This window comes from Phocoena phocoena, chromosome 9 (assembly GCF_963924675.1).
Source record: "Phocoena phocoena chromosome 9, mPhoPho1.1, whole genome shotgun sequence".
Classification (NCBI taxonomy): domain Eukaryota; kingdom Metazoa; phylum Chordata; class Mammalia; order Artiodactyla; family Phocoenidae; genus Phocoena; species Phocoena phocoena.
This window is the reverse complement of record NC_089227.1, coordinates 85,578,064-85,603,514: the sequence shown is the minus strand read 5'-3', so window position 1 is coordinate 85,603,514 and position 25,451 is coordinate 85,578,064. Positions and strand designations below refer to the sequence as shown.

General features: G+C 46.0%; 1 protein-coding gene across 4 annotated transcripts in view; it reads left to right on the top strand.

Moving 5' to 3' along the window:
- Window positions 1-25,451, top strand: part of PLXNA4 (plexin A4) — a 371,857-nt gene that overhangs the window by 216,638 nt on the left and 129,768 nt on the right. For 2 of the 4 annotated variants that reach the window (XM_065884184.1, XM_065884185.1), the window contains exon 3: window positions 3,393-3,524. In XM_065884184.1, the coding sequence (XP_065740256.1) occupies window positions 3,393-3,524 (132 nt within the window). The remainder of the gene's footprint in view (window positions 1-3,392; window positions 3,525-25,451) is intronic. The other 2 variants (XM_065884181.1, XM_065884182.1) reach the window with 2 other exon arrangements.

Genomic DNA, 25,451 nt, shown 5'->3' with positions numbered 1-25,451 from the left:
TAAAGAAGGTGTGGCACATATATACAATGGAATCTTACTCAGCCATGAGAAGAAACAAAATTGAGTTATTTGTAGTGATGGATGGGTCTAGAGCCTGTCATACAGAGTGAAGTAAGTCAGAAAGAGAAAGACAAATACTGTATGCTAACACGTATATATGGAATCTAAGAATGAAAAAAAGGTTCTGATGAACTTTGGCGCCAGACAGGAATAAAGACGCAGACGTAGAGAATGGACTTGAGGACAGGGGATGGGGATGGGTAAGCTGAGACAAAGTGAGAGAATGGCATGGACAAATATACACTACCAAACGTAAAATAGATAGCTAGTGGGAAGCAGCCGCATAGCACAGGAAGATCAGCTCGGTGCTTTGTGTGCACCTAGAACGGTGGGATAGGGAGGGTGGGAGGGAGACGCAAGAGGGAGGGGATATGGGGATGTATGTATATGTATCGCTGATTCACTTTGTTATACAGTAGCAACTAACACAACAATGTAAAGCAATTATACTCCAATAATGATGTTAAAAAAAAAAAACTTTTAAATAAGACCAGTCATGACACTAGTGCCTGGGGAGTCCCCCAGTTCCCACTTCTCCATGCAGAAATGTGTCTTTTTCTGTCTCTAAGTTGGTCCTCTCTCCATGGCCAAACTGCCCAAAATCCCATGGAGACTCATTATTTTTATTTATTTACTTTTTTTGGCGGTACATGGGCCTCTCACTGTTATGGCCTCTCCCACCGCGGAGCACAGGCTCCGGACGCGCAGGCTTAGTGGCCATGGCTCACGGGCCCAGCCGCTCCGCAGCCTGTGGGATCCTCCCGGACCAGGGCACGAACCCGCGTCCCCTGCATCGGCAGGCAGACTCCCAACCACTGCGCCACCAGGGAAGCCCATTATTTTTAAACACCTTTTCATGTGGAACCTTGTCAAAGGCTCTGGGAAGATCTAAATAGCTCAATGGCAATCTCTGAGCTAGGAATCGGGAAACCTGGGTTCTAGTCGTGACTGTCATTCGTTTATCACCGAACTTTGGAAGAGACACAGAACAGCCCCAATCTCAGTTTTTCTTTGGTAAAATGAGAATGATTATGCTGGCAGTCAACATCATAAAAATTCTACAACCATCAAATGAGACGATGTTGTTTAAGAATAACATTCTCAGCAAGGTATAAAACAAAAGTATAAGGGGTAATTATTTTGAAAATTTACAACAGCATCTTTTTCATTCATATGCGTGATTCCTTCCCTGAAGGACTGCAGTAGATAGATATGGTTCCTCCAGCACTCCCAGGGTGATGCTTGTTTAACAGTAACTACTTTCACTCCTAGAAGAGATGCATGTTTATAGAACCAGTAGGACCTGGCTCAACTTGTGTTGGTGGACTCTGGAACTGGTGGGACCTTGGCAGGGGTTGAGGCCATGCCGATCGCTAAATGTGTGACCATGAACAAGGTATTAAACCTCTCTGTGCCTCACCTGTAAATGGGATTTATTAAGGCTTATTGGAATAAGGCTTAGTGGAATATTAAGGCTTCGTGGAATTACGAGGTTTAAATAAGAGGGTAAATACATGTAGAATGCCTAGAATCGTGCAGGGCGCGTAGCAGCCACTCAGTCGCTAGCAGTTCTTGTGCTTATTCATGCAATGGCCCAAGAGCCAGCAGCTGGTCCAGCCTACCTAAATTTTGTGATTGCCCATCATTCAGCACATCCACCATAAACTCTTTTATTCATGTCTTGTGTGAGAGTCTTTCAGCAGGTGGATGAATGGATGCTTTCCTTTCTGTTTTCTGAAACAGGTAGTGGATTGGGGTGGGGTGATGTGAAGGGGAGAACTACCTTTTCTTTTCTTTTAAAGGTCTTTTATTTTATTTTACTTTTATTACTTTTTTGGCTGCGACACATGGCTTGCAAGATCCCAGTTCCCTGACCAGGGATCAAACTCGAGCCCCCTGGCAGTGAGAGTGCTGAGTCCCAACCACTGGACCGCCAGGGAATTTCCAGGAACCACCTTTCCAATGACTGATTTCCTGCCCTGGCAGAATGGGCAAGGGTGGGGGTCATACCCCCATCCTGCCTCCTTGGGCCTGGGAAAACTTGTCCCATTGGTGCTCCCTGGTACACCCCTCTGTCCCTGCCCAGTTCACCTAGTTTCTTCTGACGTCCACATCCAGCACATCAGCTCACCCTACAGAGCAGGAAAGTTGGAGCCAGATGATCACTCAGGCACTGAATCCAATTTCCCTCGGGAATCAGACCACGGGGCACTGGGCGGGACTCCATTCTGCTAGCATCCCCGAGGGGCACTTGCTCCTGCCGGCAGCCTTAAGGGGCTGGAGACCAGCCGGCCATGCAATATCACTCTCGTGCTGCTTCTCCAGGGGTGATTCACAGCTGGGGATGAAGCCCGGCTGGGCCGGGGGCCAAGGCCATCACCTCGTGGTCAGACTTGGGTGGTAATCCCAATTTGTTTTGCATGAGCTCCCATTTCATTCAGATTAAGGAAGGACCTGGCCAGGGCAGACAGCTGGTGGCTTGGGAGTGGGGACAGAAGGAGGAGGGCTACTGGAATCCAAGGCGTTTAGGTTTTCAGGGCTAAACATATCTTTTGTTAATTCCTTCACCAGTTTGTTTGTTTGTTTTCATTGCTGTTGTTGTTTTCCTGAGCTTAATGGGAAATCTGCCAAGAAGAGTTTGAACTGCATTTGTTTCTTCATTTTTAAAATAAATATTTGCCAAGTGCAAGTGTTTCAGCTTCAGAATTGGGAATGACTGGCAAAAGCCTCTGGAATTGTGCAGGCTGGAGGCCGCTGCCTTTAGTGGCACCCCCAGGAAGTAAACATGAAAGCCATCAAGGAACAGGATCCCTCGTGTAAGTGGAGTGGTAGGAAAAGCATGGACTCCAGGGTCAAACTAGATTCTCATTCTGTCACCAGATTTGATAGCTCAGGCCAGTTGTTTAACGTACCGCATCTCATCTTCCCCATCTGTTCTATCAGTGTATCAGGTAGGACTTTTGATGTTGCAGTGAACCTTTTTATTACGTTAACAATAAGGTAATATGCTGAGTAACTAGAAAGGCCCGTCCTCTTCTCCAAAGATGTACAAGCAAGGCCTCAAAGACTCGAGCCTAAGGCATAGTGAGCCAGAGAGAAGAACACCAGGTCCTTGGTGCAGCCCGGCTTGGGGCTTGGTCTCCGCCTCCTCCCTTCTCTTTGCCATTCCCAACGCGTGGGCCTGTGCCGCTCCTGAGCCTTCAGGCCTGGCCTCTGGGAGGCAGGGCTCACCTCCTCCCCCTTGCCTGTGGGAGGGGACCCGGGCGGAAGCTGGACCGCAGGCCACGCAGGATCGGAACTCACACCACCTCTCCTCTTCCTCTTCTCCACAGATCCGGGTAGATGGGCCCAGGGGCAATGCCCTCCAGTACGAGACGGTGCAGGTGGTGGACCCCGGCCCCGTCCTCCGGGACATGGCCTTCTCCAAGGACCACAAGCAGCTCTACATCATGTCGGAAAGGCAGGTAAGGCACGCTGAGCTCTGTCAGACATTTGTCTTGCTGCTAAGGACTAGCCTGAGGCTCCGTGGAAACCTGCAGGAGGCCGGCTGCAGAGAGGGGATTTGATTTATTTGACTCAGTGTGTATCCTTTCCGTTATGCTGCGTGGGGACAGAGGCTGAGTGCGCCGAAACAGGGAATAAAACCTCCCACATATCAAAATATCTGTGAGTCAAGAGCAAATCCACTGACTTCAGAGTGACGGTGTGCGTAGGTGCAGGGCCAACATTTGCTCTCACCTGAAGAAACAGGCTACAGATGCCCAAGTTTTTGGTCCCGATTTCCCTACACACTGTATAATCTCCTACCAAGGTCACCTTCCTGGACCCTGGAGGTCTATGGTGGGCAAGGATTTGTCGCCCAGAAAAACTTAGTTGAGGGCACATCGTGGAAGAGTCAGATGGAGATTCAGAAGACAGGGTCTATGTGTATGAGATGAGACGCTGTAACGTGTGTCCCGAGGCTTCGTGTGTACCTGGAACTCTAACATGGAACCTCCAGCAGATTCCATGAGGCCACACCAGGCAGAAGAGATATGGTGTGAGGGTTGGTATTAGCTGATGTGCAGTAGGAAGTAGCAGAGTTGGATTTGCTTCTGGAACTCAGCGGAGAACTAAGTTCTTCAGGGGTCCCTGAGCTCAGACCAGGACTCATACATTTGCAGCGGGCAAAGGAGTAAATTTCGCCTTGGGAATTCCATCCATTTCAGAGTATTTCCTGGGGCGCCCTAATTCACAGCCCGCAGTGTTCCACCCCACAAGACACACCCCCCCCCCCAAGTGCGGCTTTGCACTGCCATGCCTCTGCCCCTGTGGCCTCTCTGGAGGATGGGTCACTCTGGGAGCTGTCCTCCCCGCCCATGAATATGTATACATTAGCTCTGAGCGGCAAAGGCAGATTCCCCCGTCTGATTCATCTTCATTAGTGAGGCCTGAACTCCCCAGAGGACCTTGCTGACAGAGTCTGTTGTTCTGCCTGTTCCCTCTCTGCAAAGTGAGGGAGATAAATACTGCATTATGCCGCCCACAGGGCCTGTGCATTATGCCTTGGCAGCCCACAGCAGCTCCACCCTCCCCAAGAGCTCGATGACACCTTCTCATGGCGAGGGACCCCCCCATCCAGCCACACTGGGACCCCTTGTGGTGCCCTCGCTGAGGCTGCCATGATGTGAAGCCGAGTGGGGAGCACTTTATCCCAGGAGTCCGGACTGGTATGAAGCTGCTCCTTTGCTTTCATTTCTTACTCCTTTTCCATGAGGCCCACACTCCCCCTCCCTGCCTACCTCTAAGGCCCTAGACACTGAGGGGGAAGCAGCTTTCCCTAGTGGAATGAAGTCTTTGGAGAAGACGCAAGACCTCCACAGGCATTGAATGTTTCAGGATTTCTTACGTGACCTGAAAGCCAGGATTTCTGAACCTGGGACTTAAAATATCTAAGGACTTCCAAAGAGGAAAATCTAAAAGCTGTGTGGAGCCCCCTCTAATTGCTGAGTTGGGATTCTGAGGTTCTTTTTTTTTTTGGCTGCGTCAGGTCTTAGTTGCAGCACACGGGCTCTTTGTTGCGGCGTGCAGGCTTCTCTCTAGTTGTGGCGTGCGGGTTTTCTCTCTCTAGTTGTGGCGCACAGCCTCCAGGGCGCATCGGCTCTGTAGCTGTGGCCCACGGGGTCCAGAGCCCTTGGGCTCTGTAGTTTGCAGCACGCGGGCTCTCTCACTGAGGCGCACGGGCTCAGTAGTTGTGGCACGCTGGCTTAGTTGCCCTGTGGCATGTGGGATCTTAGTTCCCCCGACCAAGGATGGAACCCCCATCCCCTGGACTGGAAGACGGATTCTTTACCCCTGGACCACTAGGGAAGTCCCGGGGTTCTGAGGTTCTTGAGTTCACCTGTCCCACTTCCCTAAGAGCACGATCAGTGGTCAGTACCCATTCAGACTTGACGGCGAGGCATGCTGGGAGCTCTGGATTATGGGCATGCTGGGAAGGAGAGGAGGGCGGGAGTGGATAGAATTTGGGCCGTTATCCGCTATGGGGCCCTCCTCATAGGCCTGCCACCCGAATCCCAGTCCCAAGACCCTGACATCTGGGCCAACACTGGCGTCCACTGGGGTTGCAGGTTCTCTGTGGGGAGGGTAATATAGCAAGATGGGTAATCAGACTGACCTTGGTGTCAGGATATCTGAGCACGAAACTTGGTCCTACCATTTACTAAGTGTGATCTCAGGTAAGCTCCTAACCTCTTTAAGATTCGTTGTCCTCAACTGGAACATGGACGTAATGATAAAATTCACTGGTGTCGTTGCAAGGATCTAGTGACAGAACGCACGTAATCAGCATGACGCAGCCTGGCACAGCGTAAGGGCTTGATAAGCGGAGGCTCTCATTCTTATAATGTTGCACCAGGAGCGTCTGGAACTGGCTGTGTGTGGAGTCTGGCAGGTGGTGGCATCAAGATTCTGGGTGATCTATCGGGGGTGGAGCACAGGAGTCCAGGTCAAGGCCGAGGCAGGCTCCTCAGCAGGGATCCAGGCCCAGTGGAGAGCAAATCAAGAACCCACAGCCTGCAGTCCTGATGGGGCAAGAGCAGCCTGGTAAATCTATCTGGAGAAATACGAGGCCCTGGGGCTTCAGGACTAACGCCTAGCAGCCTCTGTCGTCCGGTGGGTGAGTCTCAGCCATGGTGGATCAGAACACTTTGCGGGCTGGGACTGCAGGCTGAGGGTATGTGCTCGGCCCCGAGGTAAGCTCTGCCTGAAAGGTGCTTCACTTTATCATCTAATTTTTTCTTTTCCCTTAAAGCTTAGCTCTGCAGTCACACATTCAGTGAGCTACTCCTGACCCGTGCTTTACACCTCTACGGTAGCTCTTCTCAGACTGAGCTGTGATGACTTTCTTGTCTTTCTCTCCTAGCAGACTGACAGCAGCTGGAGGACAGTTCTGTCTTCTTCGTCTGCCTAAATCTCACCTTATAGGCCTGTGATAGTTATTTGATGAATGTACAGGTGAATGAATGAATGAATGAATTCCCAGTGTCTTCACACAACCAGAATTAGAAAAGAGAAGAACTGATATGAATGACTTATTGCTTATCTTAATTCCCAAGTTTGAACTTATATGATTGAAAGACTATACTTTAGATAAAGAAAGCATTCCCCCAGGCTTCAGTCATCTGTTTATCACTGCCGTGACTTTTGCCCTGTTCTGAGCTATTTGTTGCTTTGTGTTTTCATTTATATAAACTTGCTGGTTAAACTTAAATAGCCTACGTTAACTATCTCTTAAATAATAATATCAGACATCTGATGTGATAGTCATATATAATATACCTAATTGTGATATTGTGATTTATAATAAGAACTATGTATTCAGTCTTCATCTCTATTTCCGGCACAGAGCTACCACAGTCCTTGGAATTTCCTGAGTGATAAAAGCAATGGGAGCTATTACTACAATTATTTGCAGGCTGAATAATTCTATAGCCGGGATACTGTTTCTGTTGTTTTGGATATGTGAGTTCCTCTCTATTTCTTGTCCAGCAAGGGCTCCTTTCTATGTAGTACACTTTTTCTTGGAGTGGCTGAGTGCGCCCTGCTAGGTATCAGTGTCATTTTGTCAGGGTCTGCCTGTCTCTTGCGGTGCCATATTATGTTTCTGTCTTTTTGCTTTTCTTCTGCATGACTCTGGGTATCTCCCTAGGGTGTGTGTGTGTGTGTGTGTGTGTGCGTGCACATATATGGACACACACACACACACACACACACCTTCCCCTGTGTCTGCCTCTGTGTGTCTCCATCAGTCTCCTTGCTTTGTATATGTCTGTGTGTACGTATATGGTATATATTTACTACAACTGCAGTACTCCCAAGGGAATGTCTATACACACTGAAACCAGTGTGATAAAAACCTGCCAAACTGATGGGAGGGAAGTGAGAGGAAATGTCAGCAAGGCAGACAAACGAAGAGATGAGGTAGCAGAGCCGGGGCTGTCCTCAGGTGCCCTGGAGCAACCCACTGCGGGGGGGAGAAGCAGCTGTTCCCACCACAAGGCGAGGCTCTTCTTTGATAGGCCCCAGAGCAAGTGGCAGATTTCTCAGTAAATTTCAGCATCCCTGCCATCCAGCACACCACCTCTCCCCTGCCTGAGAGCCAGAGGCCTTAAGCACATGCTTCTGCTTTTGAGATACTTTCAGTTGTGTCTGGGCCAAAGCTCTCTCTCACGGCATTCTTTGCTTTACTGACTCCTGTTGACAGTGGGTCAGCTTCCAGGTGCCTGGGGACATCACAGCCTGTCGCCCTCATGAGCCAGTGGCACTCCAGTCCTAGCTGTGAACCAGGATACAGATGTCTGCAAGGGCTGAGGAGGTGGGTCCAGAGGTGGGCCCACCCGGGGTCGGAGTCACCTAGGAAAGCAGGGCCAGGCAGGGGCTGCTCTTCTTGGCTCCAGCATAGTCCCGCAGTGAAGCAGTGAGTGCCATCTTGCTTTGTAACGAATCACCCAGGCCTGATTCATTCGTTCACCAAACAGATATTCACTAAGCAACTACTATGTGCCAAACACTAGCCCAGGCACTGGGGATTCAACAGTGAAGAAACAGGTAAATATCCTTGACTTTAAGAGTCTGCACTTGCAGCAAGAGGAAGCATCAAGAAGAATCAACCTGCTGGATAAGGTTAGCAGGTAGTAAGTGCCATGGAGCAGGATAGTGGGTACTGGGAAGACCGCTCCACCTCAGGGTGAAAGGGTTGAAATTTTAAACGGAGCAGCCAGAGAAGGCTTCCCAGAGAGCAAGGGCATCAAAGTGGAGGGGCCTGTTGAGGGTCCCTATCCCCTTCCCTGTTCTTTGTATTTCTTTTCAAGCTCTTTGCCTGCAGTTGTGAAATTGAGAGATGGTTAAGCCTGCCCAGTGGGAGAGAAGGAACTGGGAAGAGGATGCTTTGTGAGTGTGATTTGTACCATGTTGTGAGTTTCAGAAGGAAGCTCAGTTCAGGGAAAGGTGGTATTGGGGTTCAAGACAGACAGGCTCGCACCCCTTGGGACTCGGACCCCTATCTGGGTGGTGCCTCTGCTGAGGACACTCTGTGTGATGAGGGGACCATTATTGCTCCTCTGTGTCGCTCCCTGCCCCTGCCTGCCTCCCGGGATGTTCTGAGATTAGCCAGTGTGAAGTCTGACAAGCTCAGAGGTCCATGGATATCGCTCTCATACAAGTGCAGTCGTGGAGATAGCTCCTGCGGCCCAAGGCGATGGCTCCTGTAAGAATGATTCTGCTCTCTTCGCGCTGGGTCCCCGGGCATGTGTGTTCCTCCCAGCCCTGCAGGGCCGAGCTGTCCGCTCCAGTTTGCATTTGGATGGCTGACACTGTGACAAGGCCATTTGGACATTTGCTCCAGGCACCCAGACGGGGCTGTCTCTGATAGCTCCTGGGAGAGGGGACTTGAAGCGCAAGCCTGAGAGTGAGGGACAGCACACGAGACACCTCGGGCATCCTCAAAAAGAGAAAAACTGTTGCCGTGTTTCACCTAGTTTCACTCAGGCAGGAGCCTTCCCGTTTGTCTGGAGCTGTTCCTGAAGGTTCCCATGCATCGTGACCAAGAAGTTCCACTTCTCCCTTCCTTCTCAATAAAGGTAGAACGTCTCCTTGGGAGGGACCTGGACAGGGCAGAGGACTTCCCGCTTCAGGTCCTACACTCCAGTGCTGGTACCTGGAATTCTCCATAGTGTCATAAAAGCTTAGGGCTGGAAAAGCCCTCTAGGCTTCTCAGGTCCAGATATCTCCCGCTGCCTTTTCCCCTACAAGCAGATGAGCAAACTGAAGCCCAGAGAGGTAAACGGCTTGTCCAGAGTCACACAGAAGGTTGGCGGAGAAGCCAAGTTGGAATCCAGCTCAGCTCCTACTGCAAGGTCTGCTCCAGGCCCCTCTTCCAATGAGGAGCTCTCAGTGGGGTGAGAGATGCTCTTCATTTCCTAGTCTTCCCAGCAGGACTGCTCTGTACCCCAATCCTCAGCTGCCGAAACAAGCCGTAGAAATCGGAGGGATTGCTGGGGGTGGAGTGGGCTGAATGCGGTACTGGGGGTGATGTAAGAACTCAGAAACACCCCACTACCCCACTGTGAAGGAGGGCCCTTGGTTTATTCATCCTTAGTTCCAGCCCAGTGCAAGTTGGGACAAAAGCCCCTTCTGTTCTAGAACATGTTGGGGGTACACAGGGCCCCAGACACAGCCAGGACACCCCATAAGGGGAGTAGGCAGTGAAGCACCCTGCCCACACACACTCCTTTTCCAACTGCCATGCCTCTCAAGGGTCCCTCCCAGAGGCGTGAAAGCCTCCAGTATCTGAATAGGGTCAAGTTCAGTAGCCTACCCAGAGAAGAAACAATGAGAGCGGCCTGGCATTTCTCAGGTGATCATGGGGGTGACTGGGATGCAGAAATGTGTGCAGGACAGAGACCACAGGGTGCTTGTGAACAGACTGCGAGCGTGGAATTTCACCCTGGCCCTCAGCGCTCACCAGCTCTGCCGCCCAGAGGAAGTCACTCAAGCAGAGTTTGTGCTTCAGTTTCTTCAGGCGGAAAACACCAATGATAATTACCTGCTTTCAGGGCTTTTAGGACTAAAGGGAATATACGTCAAGTGCCTAGTGTATCTTCAGGACTAAAGGTAATATACGTAAAGCGCCTAGTCACACAATCATCATTATCATTACCATTATTACTAATACTCTTAGGAAACAGTGCTGCCAGGCGTATGGACACCCAGACAAACCACCATTTGGTGGCTAAGGGCCATTTCAGCTCTGGCCACCAGCTCCCCAGGATTCCCTGGTACCTTCAGTCTATTTCAGAATCCCCCAGGAAAGCCTGAGCGCCCCTTCACACCTGTTGGCACTGCATCCAGGAGACTGCAGGGCGGGGGACCTGGGGTCTCCCACCCCAATCAAACAGAGCTGCGTCCCTCTACGGGGCTTGGTGGGGTTTCTCTGTAATTCTTCTGCTCTGGAGAAGGAGTTTAGTTTGAGTCCAGCCCCACTGGACTTGAGGTCGTCACAGACTGGGCACCTGAATAACTCTGGCTTTGTCACCTGTCAGGACTGCTAGGGCAGACGGGAAAACAGTTCTGTGCCTCGAACAAGAGAAGAAGAGCTGGTATGTAAAGGCAGAGCAGGAGTCGGCAGGGAGGGGTGGAGTGGGAGGAAAGACAGCGAATCCAAGCGCCAGGTAGTGAGGGGAGTGCCTGGCAGCTCTCTGATCCTGAGCTCCATTCGGCATCTGTCTCGGCACGTGCATCCCACTTAGCAGCAGGTATGGAGACTCCACAGTATGGGCAGACAGGGCCAGGAGCTGCATCTCGGCCACCTTTCAGGCCCCTCCCCATGTGTGTTTCTTAAGTGCCCACTGTATGCCCAGCACAGAGCCAGACACTATGCAGAATAGAGAAAAGCAGAGCGAGACATGTTCTGGAAGTTCTGTAGGAGTGAGGTGGGCGCAAACTCCAGCCTACCGGACGTTGGAAAGAAAGTGGTCCGACTGGGGGGATTGCCCTGGAACCGCAACATCCTTGTGCAGTTGGGGCCCTGGTAGAGGTGGATGTCAGCCCAAAGGGCACACTCTCCTTGCGGGTTTGAATGGGTATCACGGGGACTCTGGTCTAGAGGCTGGAGCTCTTGGGGTGTTTCCCAAGACAAGCCTCAACGCTGTGGGCACCCCATTCCCTTACACAGGGTGTTTGCGGATGGAAGCTGACCCCCCCGCAATCCCAGCCCTCTCCCCTTCCTCCAGGGATGGCGTCTGAATGGAAGTGGTTAAGTTCAGAGAGAACTGATTTGACTTGTGCTCGAAGTTCTGCAGAGAAAGAGAAATACCGGATACTTAAGTAAGTTGTGTCCTCAGTTTGAATATTGATGAGGCATTTTCAAAAGTAAATAGGTGCGTGTTAATTTGTGCCATTGTTCAAGACGACTAGTTGGCATTAGTGATGTCACATGACTTCGCTAAACACAATATAGGTTTAATTATAGGCAGAATTATATCTAATCTGAGTCTTTTAAGTGCCTTTCAAATATCACATGTAGACAATGGAGACATGAATTTGAAACTGACTCAGAGACAGTGCGATCATTTCAAGGGGATGTATGATGGTTGAGGAAGAAGCTATCTGGATATTTAAAGAAAGTTGTGCAGAACAGTGAAGGAGTGGAGAAGTAGGTATATCCTCCTGGAAGAGGACTCAGTGCTGGTGCTGGAGGCCATCCAGTACCTGCTGGGCAACTTGAGGATGTTCAGAGCGTGAGCTGGAACCACATGCCCTGGTTTCTGGTCTGGCTCTGCCACTCTCTAGCTGTATGACTTTGAGCAAATTATCGAACCTCTGGGTACTTCAGTTTTCTCAACAGTAACATGGGGATAGGCTAGTGCCCACTGCCTGGGTGGTTACAGTGAGTAAAGTAGAAAATGTACATACAATTCTTAGTGCAGTGCCTGGCGCTTAACGGGGGTCAATGACTCTTAGCTTTCATTTTTATTATTTTCAGGATGCTGGTCTATTGGAAGGGTGTCTGTATTTTATTTATTTATTTAAGATTTTTACTTCCCTCACTCATATACTCACTCTTGTCTCCTCCAGGACCTATCAGGCCTGTTTTGGGGTGCCTAAAATGGCAGAGAGCAAACCAAGGTGGCCTGCATGGGCCACACTCCTCAGTCAGCTCCGCCTCCCAGCCCTAGTCCAAGGGCACTGAGGCTGCTCTACTGGCCCATTTGTGCCCAAATCACTTCCTTGAGATACCGCTTTTGGAAGGGGGTCACCACTCACACATGCAGGTACCCTCAGGTTAGGAGGAGAGACCCCTCAAGGGAAATCCTACTCCCTTGTGGCCCCCCTTTGGTCCACAGGACTTGGCGGTAAGTGCTCGCCCTCATTAAGACAAGGGTGTCCCAGGAGACGAGCAATATATATGTGAAGTGTGACTTTTTCACGAGGTCTCCCACCTGTCCCTTGCCTCAGTACCACTTTAAACATCAGTTAGTCCAGGGTTCCCCAAATTTTATTCTCAGAGCCAAAGTTTTGCAGGATATTAAAAAATAAAAGCAAAAGCTTTCTTTGGTCAAATATTTTGGGAAAATCTGAGTTAAGCAGATAATCTTGACTGTAGCATTTCTTAGAATGTCAGCGTGCTATCGAGTTATTATAAAGCTCCAAGCTAGAGGTGCACTGGCAAATTTAGGAGGTCGTGACTCCCAGACTCATTTGACCATGAAATTCACTTTCCCAGGAGCACCCAGAGCAGAACCTTCACTGGGGAAGACTTCATTTCTATCCTTTCCCAGCTTTTCCGGGTTTCTCTCCCTTCTCTTGAGCTTGTCTCCCTGGCTCTAGGCCTGGCCCTAGTCTCTCTTCCTCTGTGCTGTTTCATACCTAGGCATAGACTGAATTCTTGGTCTTAACTCTTCTGAGTTTGGGAAGGGAGGGTTCTTCTGATCCAAGCCTCAAGGTCACAGCCAGACTTTGAGGCCAGGGTTCTCTCCTTCCAGCTCACTGCACCTCCCACCCCATGCTGGGCTGGCTCTGCTCACAAGTGCTCCCAGGACCAACTCTCTTCTATCCTAGATGCATGGAGCCCTCTTCAACTCTGAACTTAGCCCCCAGCCTTAATCCTCCATGCATCGTTCTTCTCTGAAAGTCACGAATTTCGTTCAAATTATGAAAGTTCTGCCTCTCGCCTACCGTCGCCATTCAGAGGTATACAGTTCTCACCTGGGATTCATGGGTTATACCACTTTGCGTCTTCTCACATGGTTCTTAATGTAGGAGCCATTGTTCATTCTCAGATCTTTATTACTCTGTCTTCAAAAATTAGAGGAATGCCGATAACACAATACTCCTAAATTCACCATGATTTAGAGGAGACAATTCATTTATGTATCGTTTTGCTCCAGAACAGCGAAGACCAAACTAAAACATTTGGTGCCCTTTTGTGCTTCTCTAGTATAGCGGTCTTAAAGCATACTTTGATGCTAAATGGCACTAAGAATGATCTGATGGGGCAAGGGAAGAAGTGATTAGAACATCTATTTATTTTTCTATTTAAAAGAAGAAATTAGGCTTCGCTCATATTTGCTATACAGTGGATACTGGGTACTGTTTTCCTGCCTTGGTCTATACATCAGCCATTTATGTGTCAGGAAGGCATGGAGGTGCATGGGAGGGGCCACATCTCTGGGCGGTAGACACTGGTGGTCTTACTGGCTGATTCAGTTTCAGTATATGACAACAAATTTGCAATTTATGTGCAACTGATATTATCAATATTGTAGAAAACAATCCTTTAAATAGAATCTTTACAGTATTTTGCAATGAAATGGGAGTGAGCATGAAAATGTTTTGGTTTTTTTTTGTACAACACAGAGATGTTCTGGTTATGGAAATATAAAGATTTCTCTTTTAAAAGAACCAAAATGTTCCACATTTGCTGACCTTTTCAGTTCTGACAAGCAGCTGTCAGAACTATGCCACTTTGCCGATAACTTTGAAAAATTAAACACTTCATCTGCCCCCTCAATATAAAGGTAATGTGTTAACAGTGAGTTAGAGAGTAACTACTTTCAGAAAGAATTCGTGGCATGGAGACACCATTTGGGAAGCAAAAAAGGATGTTTGGAAATGTTTTCACCTCTATACGATTTGATAATGAGGAAATGTGACACTTTAAAAACTCGTTATCTCAAAGCTTTAAAAACTCGGAAACAGAATCTTCTACTTGCCTAAAAGTCTTGCAAATAAAGTTTCTGAGAGTTTTGACCCATTTGTTAAAAAATTTAAAAATTCAGCACCTTCCGATTAGTTAAAAGAACAGCTGATTGACATCAGAGAAGACAGAAATCTACTAGCTGAATTTCAACAATAATCTCCGCATAATTGGTGTATGAAACTGAAAAAAAAAATATTTTTTTAGTCAGCATAGCCAACAGTGTGCTTTTTGCATCTCTGTGGCTGCGGGAGGTGTCTTTTTCTGTTATGACAGCCATTAAAGCAAAGTATTGAAATAAATTGAACCCTGGACCTCAAAACCCCATATCACTAAGTGCTAAACAAGGATTTTCAAAAACAGTGAAGCCAGTCCTAACACATGAGCCTCACCATTATTCATAATAATTTTCGTGATGATAGTAAAATATCGTTTGTACCGTTCATGAATAATAGAAAATAAAAATTAAGATGATATTTTACCTTTATGTCACTTCATAATTTCCTAATTTTGTGTATATTTAATAACTCAGTGTTGTTAATAAATAGAACATGGGTATTCTTTGTAAACAAATATACGAGCCTTGTAAGTGCATGCTCAAAAATTGTTTTTAACTATGGGGTGTACAGTCAAAACTCTTTAGAGACCTACTGGCCATTGGAGTGTGTAAAACTGCAGCTGCTTCGTAAATGACTCTAATCTCAATCTCTGATTTTCACTTTCCTGTTACCTTTTAAAACCACCTCCTTTGCACTCAAGAATTTGTCGTTTGGACCCAGTGCAGAAGCCTATAGAGCCCAGCGTGAGTTAGTGCGTTGGTGTGGGTGGAGTCATTGTGGTCAGTTTCTTTATTCCTGGGTAATTTACCCAATGCCTTCTAGATCTTTCTAGGGCCCAGATCCCTGAACAGCAGATCGAAAATTCCCTGTGGGAGCAACAGTAAGGAATGCGAGATGGTGCTGACAGATAAGAAAATCTTCAGACAAGCAGATAGCATTACCATGGCCATGCCGTGAAAGCTGGTGAGGAAGATTCTTGTATCAAAATGACCAGAATGACTGTGGAACTTGAGAATCGTGACACAGACGTAAATCAGTCAGTCCAGAGTTAGCCTTTTCTCATCAAGTCTCTGATCCCCACTCATTTCTCCTTTGTCTTACTCTGTCCCCATTCTTTCCTTTATCCTATTTTTGGCACTCTTCCCACCATCCTCCTTATTTATCCCAATCTCTATCTCACTCTCCTCCATGTTCACCTTCCATGTTCCCCTCTCCAGGGAGGGAGGTGGAGCTGGAATTGGGGTCAGGCCACTGTTTTTCAAACTGCCGGTCGTGACACATTAGTGGGTCGAGAAATCAATTTAGTGGGTCATGAAATCAATTTAAAGGGTCATGACCAGATTTTTTTTTTAATGGAACAGAAGAAAATCAAATAGAACAGTGTCCATCAAATATAGTAAGGGTAAGTACTATTTGTGAAACTCTATATGTACCTGTATATGTGTGCCCTGGGTAGCAATGTAAAGCATATGTCTTGCCGGGAGTCCTGGTCAGAATGAACGCCGCTGGCCTAGGGAGAACGTCTTGCATACACTGGCAGTAAGCTGACTTCAGCTTTGAGCATCTGGCTCACATTTCAAGCCATGCCAATGACATCAGCTGACCCTCCACTAGTTTTCAGTCAAGTGATTTCTCAGTTCCAACAATTTGGCTTCAACAGCTCTTTGTTGACAGTTTGGTGTGACAGCTGTGGGGTGGTGGGTAGGCGTTGGACACAGAGTAAGGCTAACTGGAATCAAGCCTTGGCTTCTTGTGAATCTAGACTTTCTGAGTCTCCGTTTTCTCGTTTGTGCACCAGTTCAATGCTTTCCAACCTCTTATTTTGTTACGGTACACATGGAAAATGTATTTGTACAGCTCTCTAGCGTGATGGAGATCCCCTCATGACCAGGGGGACCAGGCTCTGGGGACACGTCTCCTCCAGGCATTTCCCAGCTGCCCCAAGGGCTAAAAGGACCAAAATGATAGCACACCTGTGTCCCATCCTCAGCATCACTGCGTGCCCCCAGTCCCCAGCTGGGAAACACTGTCAGATGACCACAGTATACAAACAGGTGTGGAAATCTTTGGCCATGCAACTCTGTGTGTAGGTCCCCATGCTGGGAACATACAAAGCTGCACAAGACATCGATGCTGTCTAGAAGCTTACTATTTTAGTGGTCGTCTTCATCACCTGCAGTTTGCAAGAGACACTGTGTGGTCCAGCACCAGCTGAGTCCTGATCAGCTTTCATTTGCAGTGGCCTCTTTTTGCCCCGGGCCCTGACGCTTGGAAGTTTTCTTTCTATGGGAACTGAACACAACTCCTGCACTGCCTTGCAATCTTGATATTTCTTAGTTATAGACATAAACTTGAAGCAAGTCGAGATGAGAGGAACAGACTCCAGTGGCTCTCCAAATGCCAGATTCTGCCGCATTCGCCATGTGCACCGAAGGGAATAAAACTAATTACTACCTTCTTAAAGAGCTGAGCATGGGTGGATACGCCCTTGAAAGTGGCCAGCAGAAATGCTTCTTGCAAACTGTGCTCCCCATGCAGCTGCCTGCAAGTCTTTCTGCTAGAGCCTTTGTTGCCCAAGGACTCCTGCCTCGGGCCATTAGCGAGGAAGCTGGTTATCATTAACTAGTTGGCATTGACTGATGACACCAAGGGTTTTTTTGGCCGCGCATGGGCTGGTGGCAGGCGCTTAGTTGACCCCTGGAATTTGGAGTTTATTCTGCCATGAAAACAAAGAAATAAATTAGAGCCATGAACAGAGGCCCCATGGTTAGACCCAGTGGTTAGAGGCAGCTCACCAGCCTCTGCTGGTTCCCTCCCCAAGGCCGCATCCATTGAAAGAATCCCGCCCTTGGTTCTCACTCCCAGATTCCTGGCACTCTTCCTCTCTAGACCATCAGAATGAAGAGAAGAGGTTTCTGTCCCACTTTTTTTGCCCTCCTGAGCCCAGTGCGATGGAAAGAGATGGTGTCTGTGCAACATCTTGATTACTGGAGAAGATTCAGAAATTCCAGGTTTACGTAAGGGACGCTTCTTTAAAATATGCTTATATAACAGATTATATGTTAAGAGTACCATGGAAATCTTTCTACATAAATAACTCTTTTAACACGTTCAGCGGTCATTTACTTTGTCGGGGCGTATTTGATGTTTTTTAAAAGTGAGATACACATGTTATTAAATCATTTCCTTCCAACTCAATTCCACTTATTATTATTGACTTATTATTATTGACCTGCTAGAGGGACTGGCAAACTACAATTCAAACCTGATGGGCCACCGCTTTCGTAAATAAAGTTTTATCGGAACCCAGTCATGCCCATTCATTGACATCTCATCTATGGCTGCTTCTACCACCACGGCAAAGTTGAGTAGTTGAGACAGGCCATATGGCTTCTTCAAAGTCTGAAATATAAACTGTCTGGCCTTTTATAGACAACAGTGCGGTTTCTCCTGACCTACTACGTGCTAAGTCTCAAGGTCAAGGAAAAAAGGGAGTGGCTCCTTTCCTCAGGGAGCTTACAGGTTCATGGGGGAGAAGGATCTTCTCCGTGCTCAGCCACATGGTGTCTGTCCTCACCCCTGGACCTCTGCTTCCGTCCTACCGTCTGTCCGGGATGTCCTGTGACTTCTCACCGGGGAAATCATGCGCATGCTTCAAAGCCTGCGTTCCCCTTTGAGTCATTCTCACCCACAACCTCTGGATTGCACGCTCCCGCTTGTCTATCTTCGCAGCCCCAGGGGACCCGAGTGGCGATTTGTACCATGCAGAAGTTCAATGAACATTTGGAACATTTAGACGAAACCCCACACTGATTTGAGGAAGATGGGGGAAACCTATCGATACGTGAAATGACCTTCTCTTGACCAATTTAAAAAATATCCCACGGTGAGCCCGGGCCAAACTCATGAGGTGGAACTCCCTACATGTCATCTCAGGCTAAGACCTCGGCACTGGCTTTAAGCCAAGTGCCGAGAGTTCCCCAAACAATTCAACCATTTTGGTAATTGTCTTCTATGCAAGTTCCTGTTTCTAGAGAATATCTTTTGTACGTTTTTTGTTGTATAGAAAAAAAGGGGCCAAATGACTTATTCCTCTCCTGCCTTCTCACTCACATCTTCTAGATCCCACCACCTCACAAAAGGACTTTTTTTAAAACATCAAAATGAGAACAATAATTTTATGTGACAGGATTATTTATATGGCTGTTCTCCCCATGATGAATCCATCCAGGGGCTCAGCACCTCCCCCAGATGCCAATTCATAAATCAGGAAATGCTATTACCCACTGGCTGTAAAACAGAGCCCACACCAACACAGAGGACTCATTTCAGAAGCAGCTGCCCCATTTCCAGGACAGAAATGAGTTCAGAAAAATCCACCTGGCTGTCCAGACGGAGGAGAAATGTCTTTTATTTGATAAATAATCAGTCTTTCCCTCCTCTCAATCCCTTCTCCCCTAGAAATACGTAGAATTAATGGCACAGGTATATGCCATTCCACAGAAATAATAATCACAGAACTAACTAGATTGAAATGGGGCAAAGAACAAGAGTGAAGGTGGTGAGGAACCTGCAGACTTCCTGGGAAACCTTTCGTATTACCTTAAATGCAGTTCGTGAATAAACAGCTTGGAGACAGTTTAGTGAAAGTCCTCCTTTCGGTGTATGCCTCCTGCAAGCTCTCATCAAGGGCAGGCAGAGAACCAAGGAACAGGGTTGGGAAGGAGGGAGTCATCACAGAAGAGACTGCAGAGGGTGGTTGTGGGATTTGTTGGTGATTCCTCCAATGTATTTGCGTACATTTTTATCTCAATGGATGCGTGTTGGAATGGCGAGGGGCCATAAAGAGGGTTAAAGGAAAAAGTAGAAAGGAGAGAGATTGAGAAGGAAGGTGGCAGGAGAACTCTTCTGGGGGTTTGACCATAGTCACTTGGCAAATAGGAAAGGTACAGAAGTAGGCAAAACAGATGATGCCTGTGTGCATTTCTGTAGCTTACATTCTGGAGGGGATGGCGATAGACAGTGAACAAGTCGGTAAATAAGCAACCAAGATAATTTCTTCTAGTGATAAGTGCTATAGTGGAAATAAAGCAAAGTCACATGACAGAGAGGAGCTGGAACTAGCAATGGGGGGCAGGTTTAGGCTCGGTGGCCCAGGAAGCTCTTTCTGAATAGATGACATGTGAGCTGGCCACCGAATATATGAGGAGAACAGTCTAGACAGAGGGAACAGCATGTGCGAAGAGCTGAAGTAGGATACACTTGGTATATTCAAGTAAGAGAAAGATAGTCGCCGTGGAGAGAGAAGACAGGGGCAAATGGATCCCCACGCCGATGTGTAGGAGACATCTTTGGAACTCTCCAACAGTGCCAGGGTAGCACTAGCCTAGCTCCAGGTGTCCGTGACTAATTTTGATCTAATTCGTCTGGCAGAGCAATAATCGGGGAGTTGTGCAAAAAAAAGAAGAGGCCTCTTCTGTCCTTTATTGATTGCCTGGACTGGCCTTGGCTTGAGCATCATCTAGAACAGGAGACAGATGCTCTCTGATAAAAGAGCAACAGTAATGATAGCTAATAGTTACATACTGCTTAACGTTATCCTGGCAGTGTTTTTTTTTGGGGGGGGCTTTGTGTTTTGTCTGCTTTATTGAAGAATAATTAACATAAAATCACCTTTTTAAATGTACAGTTAAATGGTGGTGATGGAATAGTTTGTATCCCGATTGCAGTGGTGGTCACATGAATCTATATGTGTGATAAAATGACAGAACTATATATCTACACACTTTACAGCAATGTCATTTTCTTGGTTTTGATATTACAGCTTTGTAAGATGTAATCATTGGGAGACATGGGGTGACGGATACATGGGAGCTTTCTGTACTATCTTTGCAACGTCTCATGAACCTAAAATTATTTCAAAAAAATTTTGAATTAAAAAGCAAAGTCAAAAATTATAAACGTAGGAAGAAAGAGAAAAACAATTTTAATTACACTGCAATAATTATTGTATTTGCAGAGAAGATCCACCATTGGATACAAAAATTAGTGGGCAAAAGTTGAAAGAGAAACAGGATATTTGCGAAGTCTCAAGGTATTTCTTCCAGATATTTTTTAACTACAAAGGGAAGAATAGTAACTTGACAGTGGAGAAACCACCTTAGCCTAGTGATCAAGGTTAACATCATCAGTAACAAGGCATGTCAAAATCATGAACCCCTTGAGAAGATGCACTGAGAAGGTCATAATATCACTTCTGTAATAAGTGATATTATTCTTGCCAAAATAAGTGATATTCTTCTTGCCAAAAATGCACACACTCATTCTAAATATGCAAAAACCTCAGACAAACCCAAAATGAAAGACATTCTACAAAATAACTGACTAGTATTCATGAAAAGTGTCCAAGTCATGAAGACAAGGAAAGATTGTTAAAAATTAGAGGTGACTAAGGAGTTAAAATAACTAAGTGGAATGTGAGATCCCGGAATGGAATAGGAAATTAAGTAGAAGAACTGGTGAAGTTAGAATCAGGCCTAGAGTTTAATTATTTGTATTTTACCAATGTTAATTTCCTGGTTTTCATAGGCGTAACGTGGTTATGTATGCTTTTAACACTAGGGAAACCTAGGTGAAGGGGTTATGGGAAATCTTTGTACTATTTGTGCGACTTTTCTGTAGATCTAAAGTTAGTTCAAAACAAATAGTTCTTAAAATTGAAAAAAATGTAAACAATAATGTAATCACAACTACAGTCCTGATATAGACATTTCCATTCTTTCATGCTCCTTTGCAGTCAATCCCCTCCCCCATCACCAGCCCCTGAAATCATCGATCTTCATTCTGTCACTATAGTTTTGCCTTTTCTGATAGTTCATATAAATGGAATCATGTAATAAGTAGTCTTTTGTATCTGGCATTTTTTTACTCAACACAATAATTTAATATTCATTCGTGTTGTTGCTCCTTTTTATTGCTAAGTAGTATTCTGTGATACAGCTGTACCTCACTTTATCCACTCACCTATCAAATGATATCTGGGTTGTTTCCAGTTTGGGGAAAAGCTCCTATGAACATTCTCATACAGGTTTTTATATGAGCGTAAGTTTTCATTTCTCTTGGGTAAATACCCAAGAGTGGAATTTCTGGGTCACATTATAAGAAACTACTAAACTGTTTTCCAGGCTGGCTGCATTTGCACCAGCATAGTATGAGAGTCACAGCTCCTTTTTCCCATCCTCACTAACACTTAGTATTGTCTGTTTTGGGGCAGTACGTTGGTTTGTTTTTGGGGGGAGGTGTTTTTGTTTATTTGCCCTTCACATAGATATGTAGGGATATCTCATCATAGTTTTAATTTGCATTTTCTTAATGACTGATGATGGTAAGCATATTTTCATTTGCTTATTTGCCATGCATATATCTTCATTGGTGAAGTGTCTGTTCAAATATTTTGCCTTTTCTAAAAAATTCAGAATGTTTCTTTCCTTATCGTTGAGTTTTGAGAGTTTTTCTATATTATGAAAACAAACTCTTTGTCATTTACGTGATTTGTAAGTATTTTCTCCCAGTCTGTGGCAAGGTTTGGACCCATCTCACAGAATAGCAAACCAAGGCACAGAGAGGTTAAGCAGCCTCCCCAAGATTACACAGTTCATGAGGGATGAAGATAGGATTCAGCTTCAACAGTCTATACTCTTAGCCCCTCTCTTGTATTGCCTCTGTAGACCCTCGCTGTTCTAGGTAGAGACAAAGCTGGATAATCAGCATGACCAGGTCCACTCCCTGGTGGCCCTTCCCCCCTGAGGAAGCTTCAGAGTGACCCTGCAGTAGCCAATGGGAATCTCTTCAGTGGGATCTGCCAGAGGCCCTGATGCCTTTACATGTAGAACTCTGCTACAGAACATTTATGCATCAATGGAGGATGTGCCTTGACAGCCTTCTGGACTCCATAAGAATGATCACTCATTAATTAAACTATTTTAACCATGTATAACAGCCACATCTTCAAAAAATAAAAGGGAAACTCTGTTTTCTAAGGATAGCCATTTCCTGGGTTTATTTTAGTCTCCTTTACCTGCTTTTATAGAGCCTGGTTTGGCAGGCCTAATTAGATATATCCTCAAGTGTTCAGGAAGTCAGCTCCTGTCACATACTCCTGCAGGGGATGTGGAAGAAGACAGGCTCTTCTGCAGCTTGAGGTTCTGCAGGTGGGACTCCTGGAATCCAGTTCCTGCTAAAGCCCCCTTCCCTCGTCTAACTGGAACCTGCCTCTGATCATTTGGGATCTCTTTGGTTCGGTGCAATCTAGAATTACAGAGCTCTCCACATACTTAAAAGCAAAAACGAAAACAAAAACCCTTGGATTTTACCCCATAAACAGTAGTGATTCATTGACATGATTTAAGCCGAGGGGATACAGTGACAGACTTGAAAGTCAAACACATCATTCTGATGGCAACATAGTGAACAAATACAAAAAAAGAAGGGAAATCCAAAACTAGTGAAACCAAGTAAGAAGTTTTTGCTGTTACTGTGTCAGGTACTTATTTAATTTAATCTTCACAGCAGTGCTTCAAAGTAGTTATTTTTATTTTTATTTTACAGATGAGAAATTGAGAGGTTTGTAATTTACCTGAGGTCACCCAGCTGGTAAGGGGTAAAGCTGTGATTATGATAGTTCCATCAGAATTAAGGGCCTGATTTAAGGCTATACAAAGGTATAGGTTTTAAAGGATGCTTAGGTGGTTAAACAGCCTTGGTGATAACAGCATGTATGGGAGACTAAAGGAGATAAAGGAGTTTAAGATAATTCCTGGGGTTCTCAGCCAACTAGTTCTCAGAAACTAGTTGTATGATGATGCCATGGACTCAGGTAAGAAATAAGAAATACAGGAGGAAAGCCCTTTCAAACCCTCATGTTTTCCCTCTCTTTGGGAAGGAGAGTGAAAGCACGAGTGTCTTCCACCTGTGCTCTGAATCTTACCCTCTTCAAACATACAAGGGATTTTCTGTCTACATTTTTTAGTCTTCTGTTTCTTCCTGTCCTCTTGTTCTTGCACCTCCATCTTCAGTAAAACTCAAGTTTTGCTTTTCTCTTTTTAACTACAGCCCCATTTCCTTCCTTTGCCACCAAATACTCTGAGTTTGTGGTTTAGACTCTTTCCTCAACCCTTTGCAATCTGGCTTTTCCAATGAGACTACTCTCTTAAAAAGGTAGCCTGTGACCGCCTCTTGACCAAATCCCATGGTCTCTGTTCAGTTCTCATCCGCTTTGACCTCTGCTTGATGGTCACATCCATCACTCCATGGCAGTGGTGTCACATTAACTTGGCTTCTTCATACATTGTAGAACTCTGATCATCATAAATCCAACATAGATTCTTTCACCATTTTAAAAGGAAGTTCAAAAATATACTTCTATGACAAACAGAAACTTCAACCTTTTGGAAACATTTTTTTCCATAGCTTTCCCAAACAAACCAACATACAAGTCATCACTGTGGGGACATTGTCAAATATATTTCATTTTTTTCCCAAGTGAACAAACTTCCTTTCTTCCTTGTATATTTATTTGATGTCTTTGGTAGCAGCATAAAGTTTATTGTGGTGGTCTTGGTTGTAAGACACCAAAATGATTAACCAAGTGTATGAATTAAGATGGGAGAGGTAGAATAGGATAAGCTTCAAAATTTCAGACTTAATACCTGACATTTTATGTCTCATTTATTCAGAGTTTACTAGGGGCCCAGCAGCTCTCCAGAGAAGATTCTTTCCAAATGGGGGCTTAGGGATAGAGCCTGATTCCATCTTGCCTCTGCTGTATCGGGCACAGTTACATCATTGTTGCTGCAGAGGAAAGAGGGAGCTGGATGGTTACACACCTTAAGCATTTCGGCACAACAGTTACACATATCACTTCCACTCATACCCCACTGGCCAGAATTAGTCACATGGGGCCACATAATTGCAAGGAGGCTGGAAAGCTCAGTTTTGGGGGTGCCTAGGAAGGAAAAAGGAACCGGATATGAGTGAGCACTGCTCATTTCTAACGCATTGAGAAGGTCCAAAGAATATTTTCCCGTAACATTCCCTAAAACTTCATCCTTTTGCTATGGGATAAGTACTCTTTGAGCTTTACATTGGTCATGGTTGGTTGAGCAGCAGACTCAGAGTAGACTCAGAGCCAGGCAAAAAAGCATGCCTTCATATTGTGGAGGCACTTCAAAGGATAAAATTGGTGATTCTATATTTCAGCACCGGAACCTGAGGACAGCTCCCTCGCGTTGTAAACGATTCTGCCTGAGTATCAGGTTTCTTAGCAGCACCGAGTTCCTGAATTTTTATACAGGAATAGACATACATACAGTCAAACACCTGCAGTTACTTACTCCCATTTGTGGCACTCTATGCCACAAATTTGAGCAGCTTCTTTGAGGAGCAGGAAGGAGCAGACCATCAAAATGCCATCCTCTCTAAGTGTTGGTTGACAAGTCCATCTATATTTTAAGTGACAGCCTCTGCTCTCTGCACTTGTGAGGCTGCACTACCTTTCACCCTAATGAAACTGTCAAGTAATTTTGGAACCATGGGGAAAAGTCTGGCTCTAGCCCCCAGGGGATATATTGAATAACTTGTTTCTTGCTGACCTCAGTCGGTCTATAATTTCTAGACATTTTTGCTATCATCTGTGAATCTGTCCCTCTCTCCAGGCTCTTATTTGGAAACCATCTCTGTGGTACATATAACTTAAGGAGTCACAGGCACAGCAATTACTGATGAAAGAAATTCACATGCGGCAGCTCCCTCCATATGTGGAATGGAAATTAATAAGCATTTATTTTATGGCAAGGTAATAACAAAACTGTAGGTAGAAATATGTCCTCATTTCTCTGTATATACATATCTCTTTACACGTGGTATTTTGTCTCCAAATAAGCATTTAGGAATATGAGTTCAGCTTTTAGGAAACCTAAGGGTGAACAGAATGGATTTCTGAGCATGCCAGTGTTCTAGATTATTCCTGTCACCCCCTCAAGCACGTTTCTTTATGATTCCCATTAAAGGTGGGGGGCTCAGCCCTGACTTCCCATTAT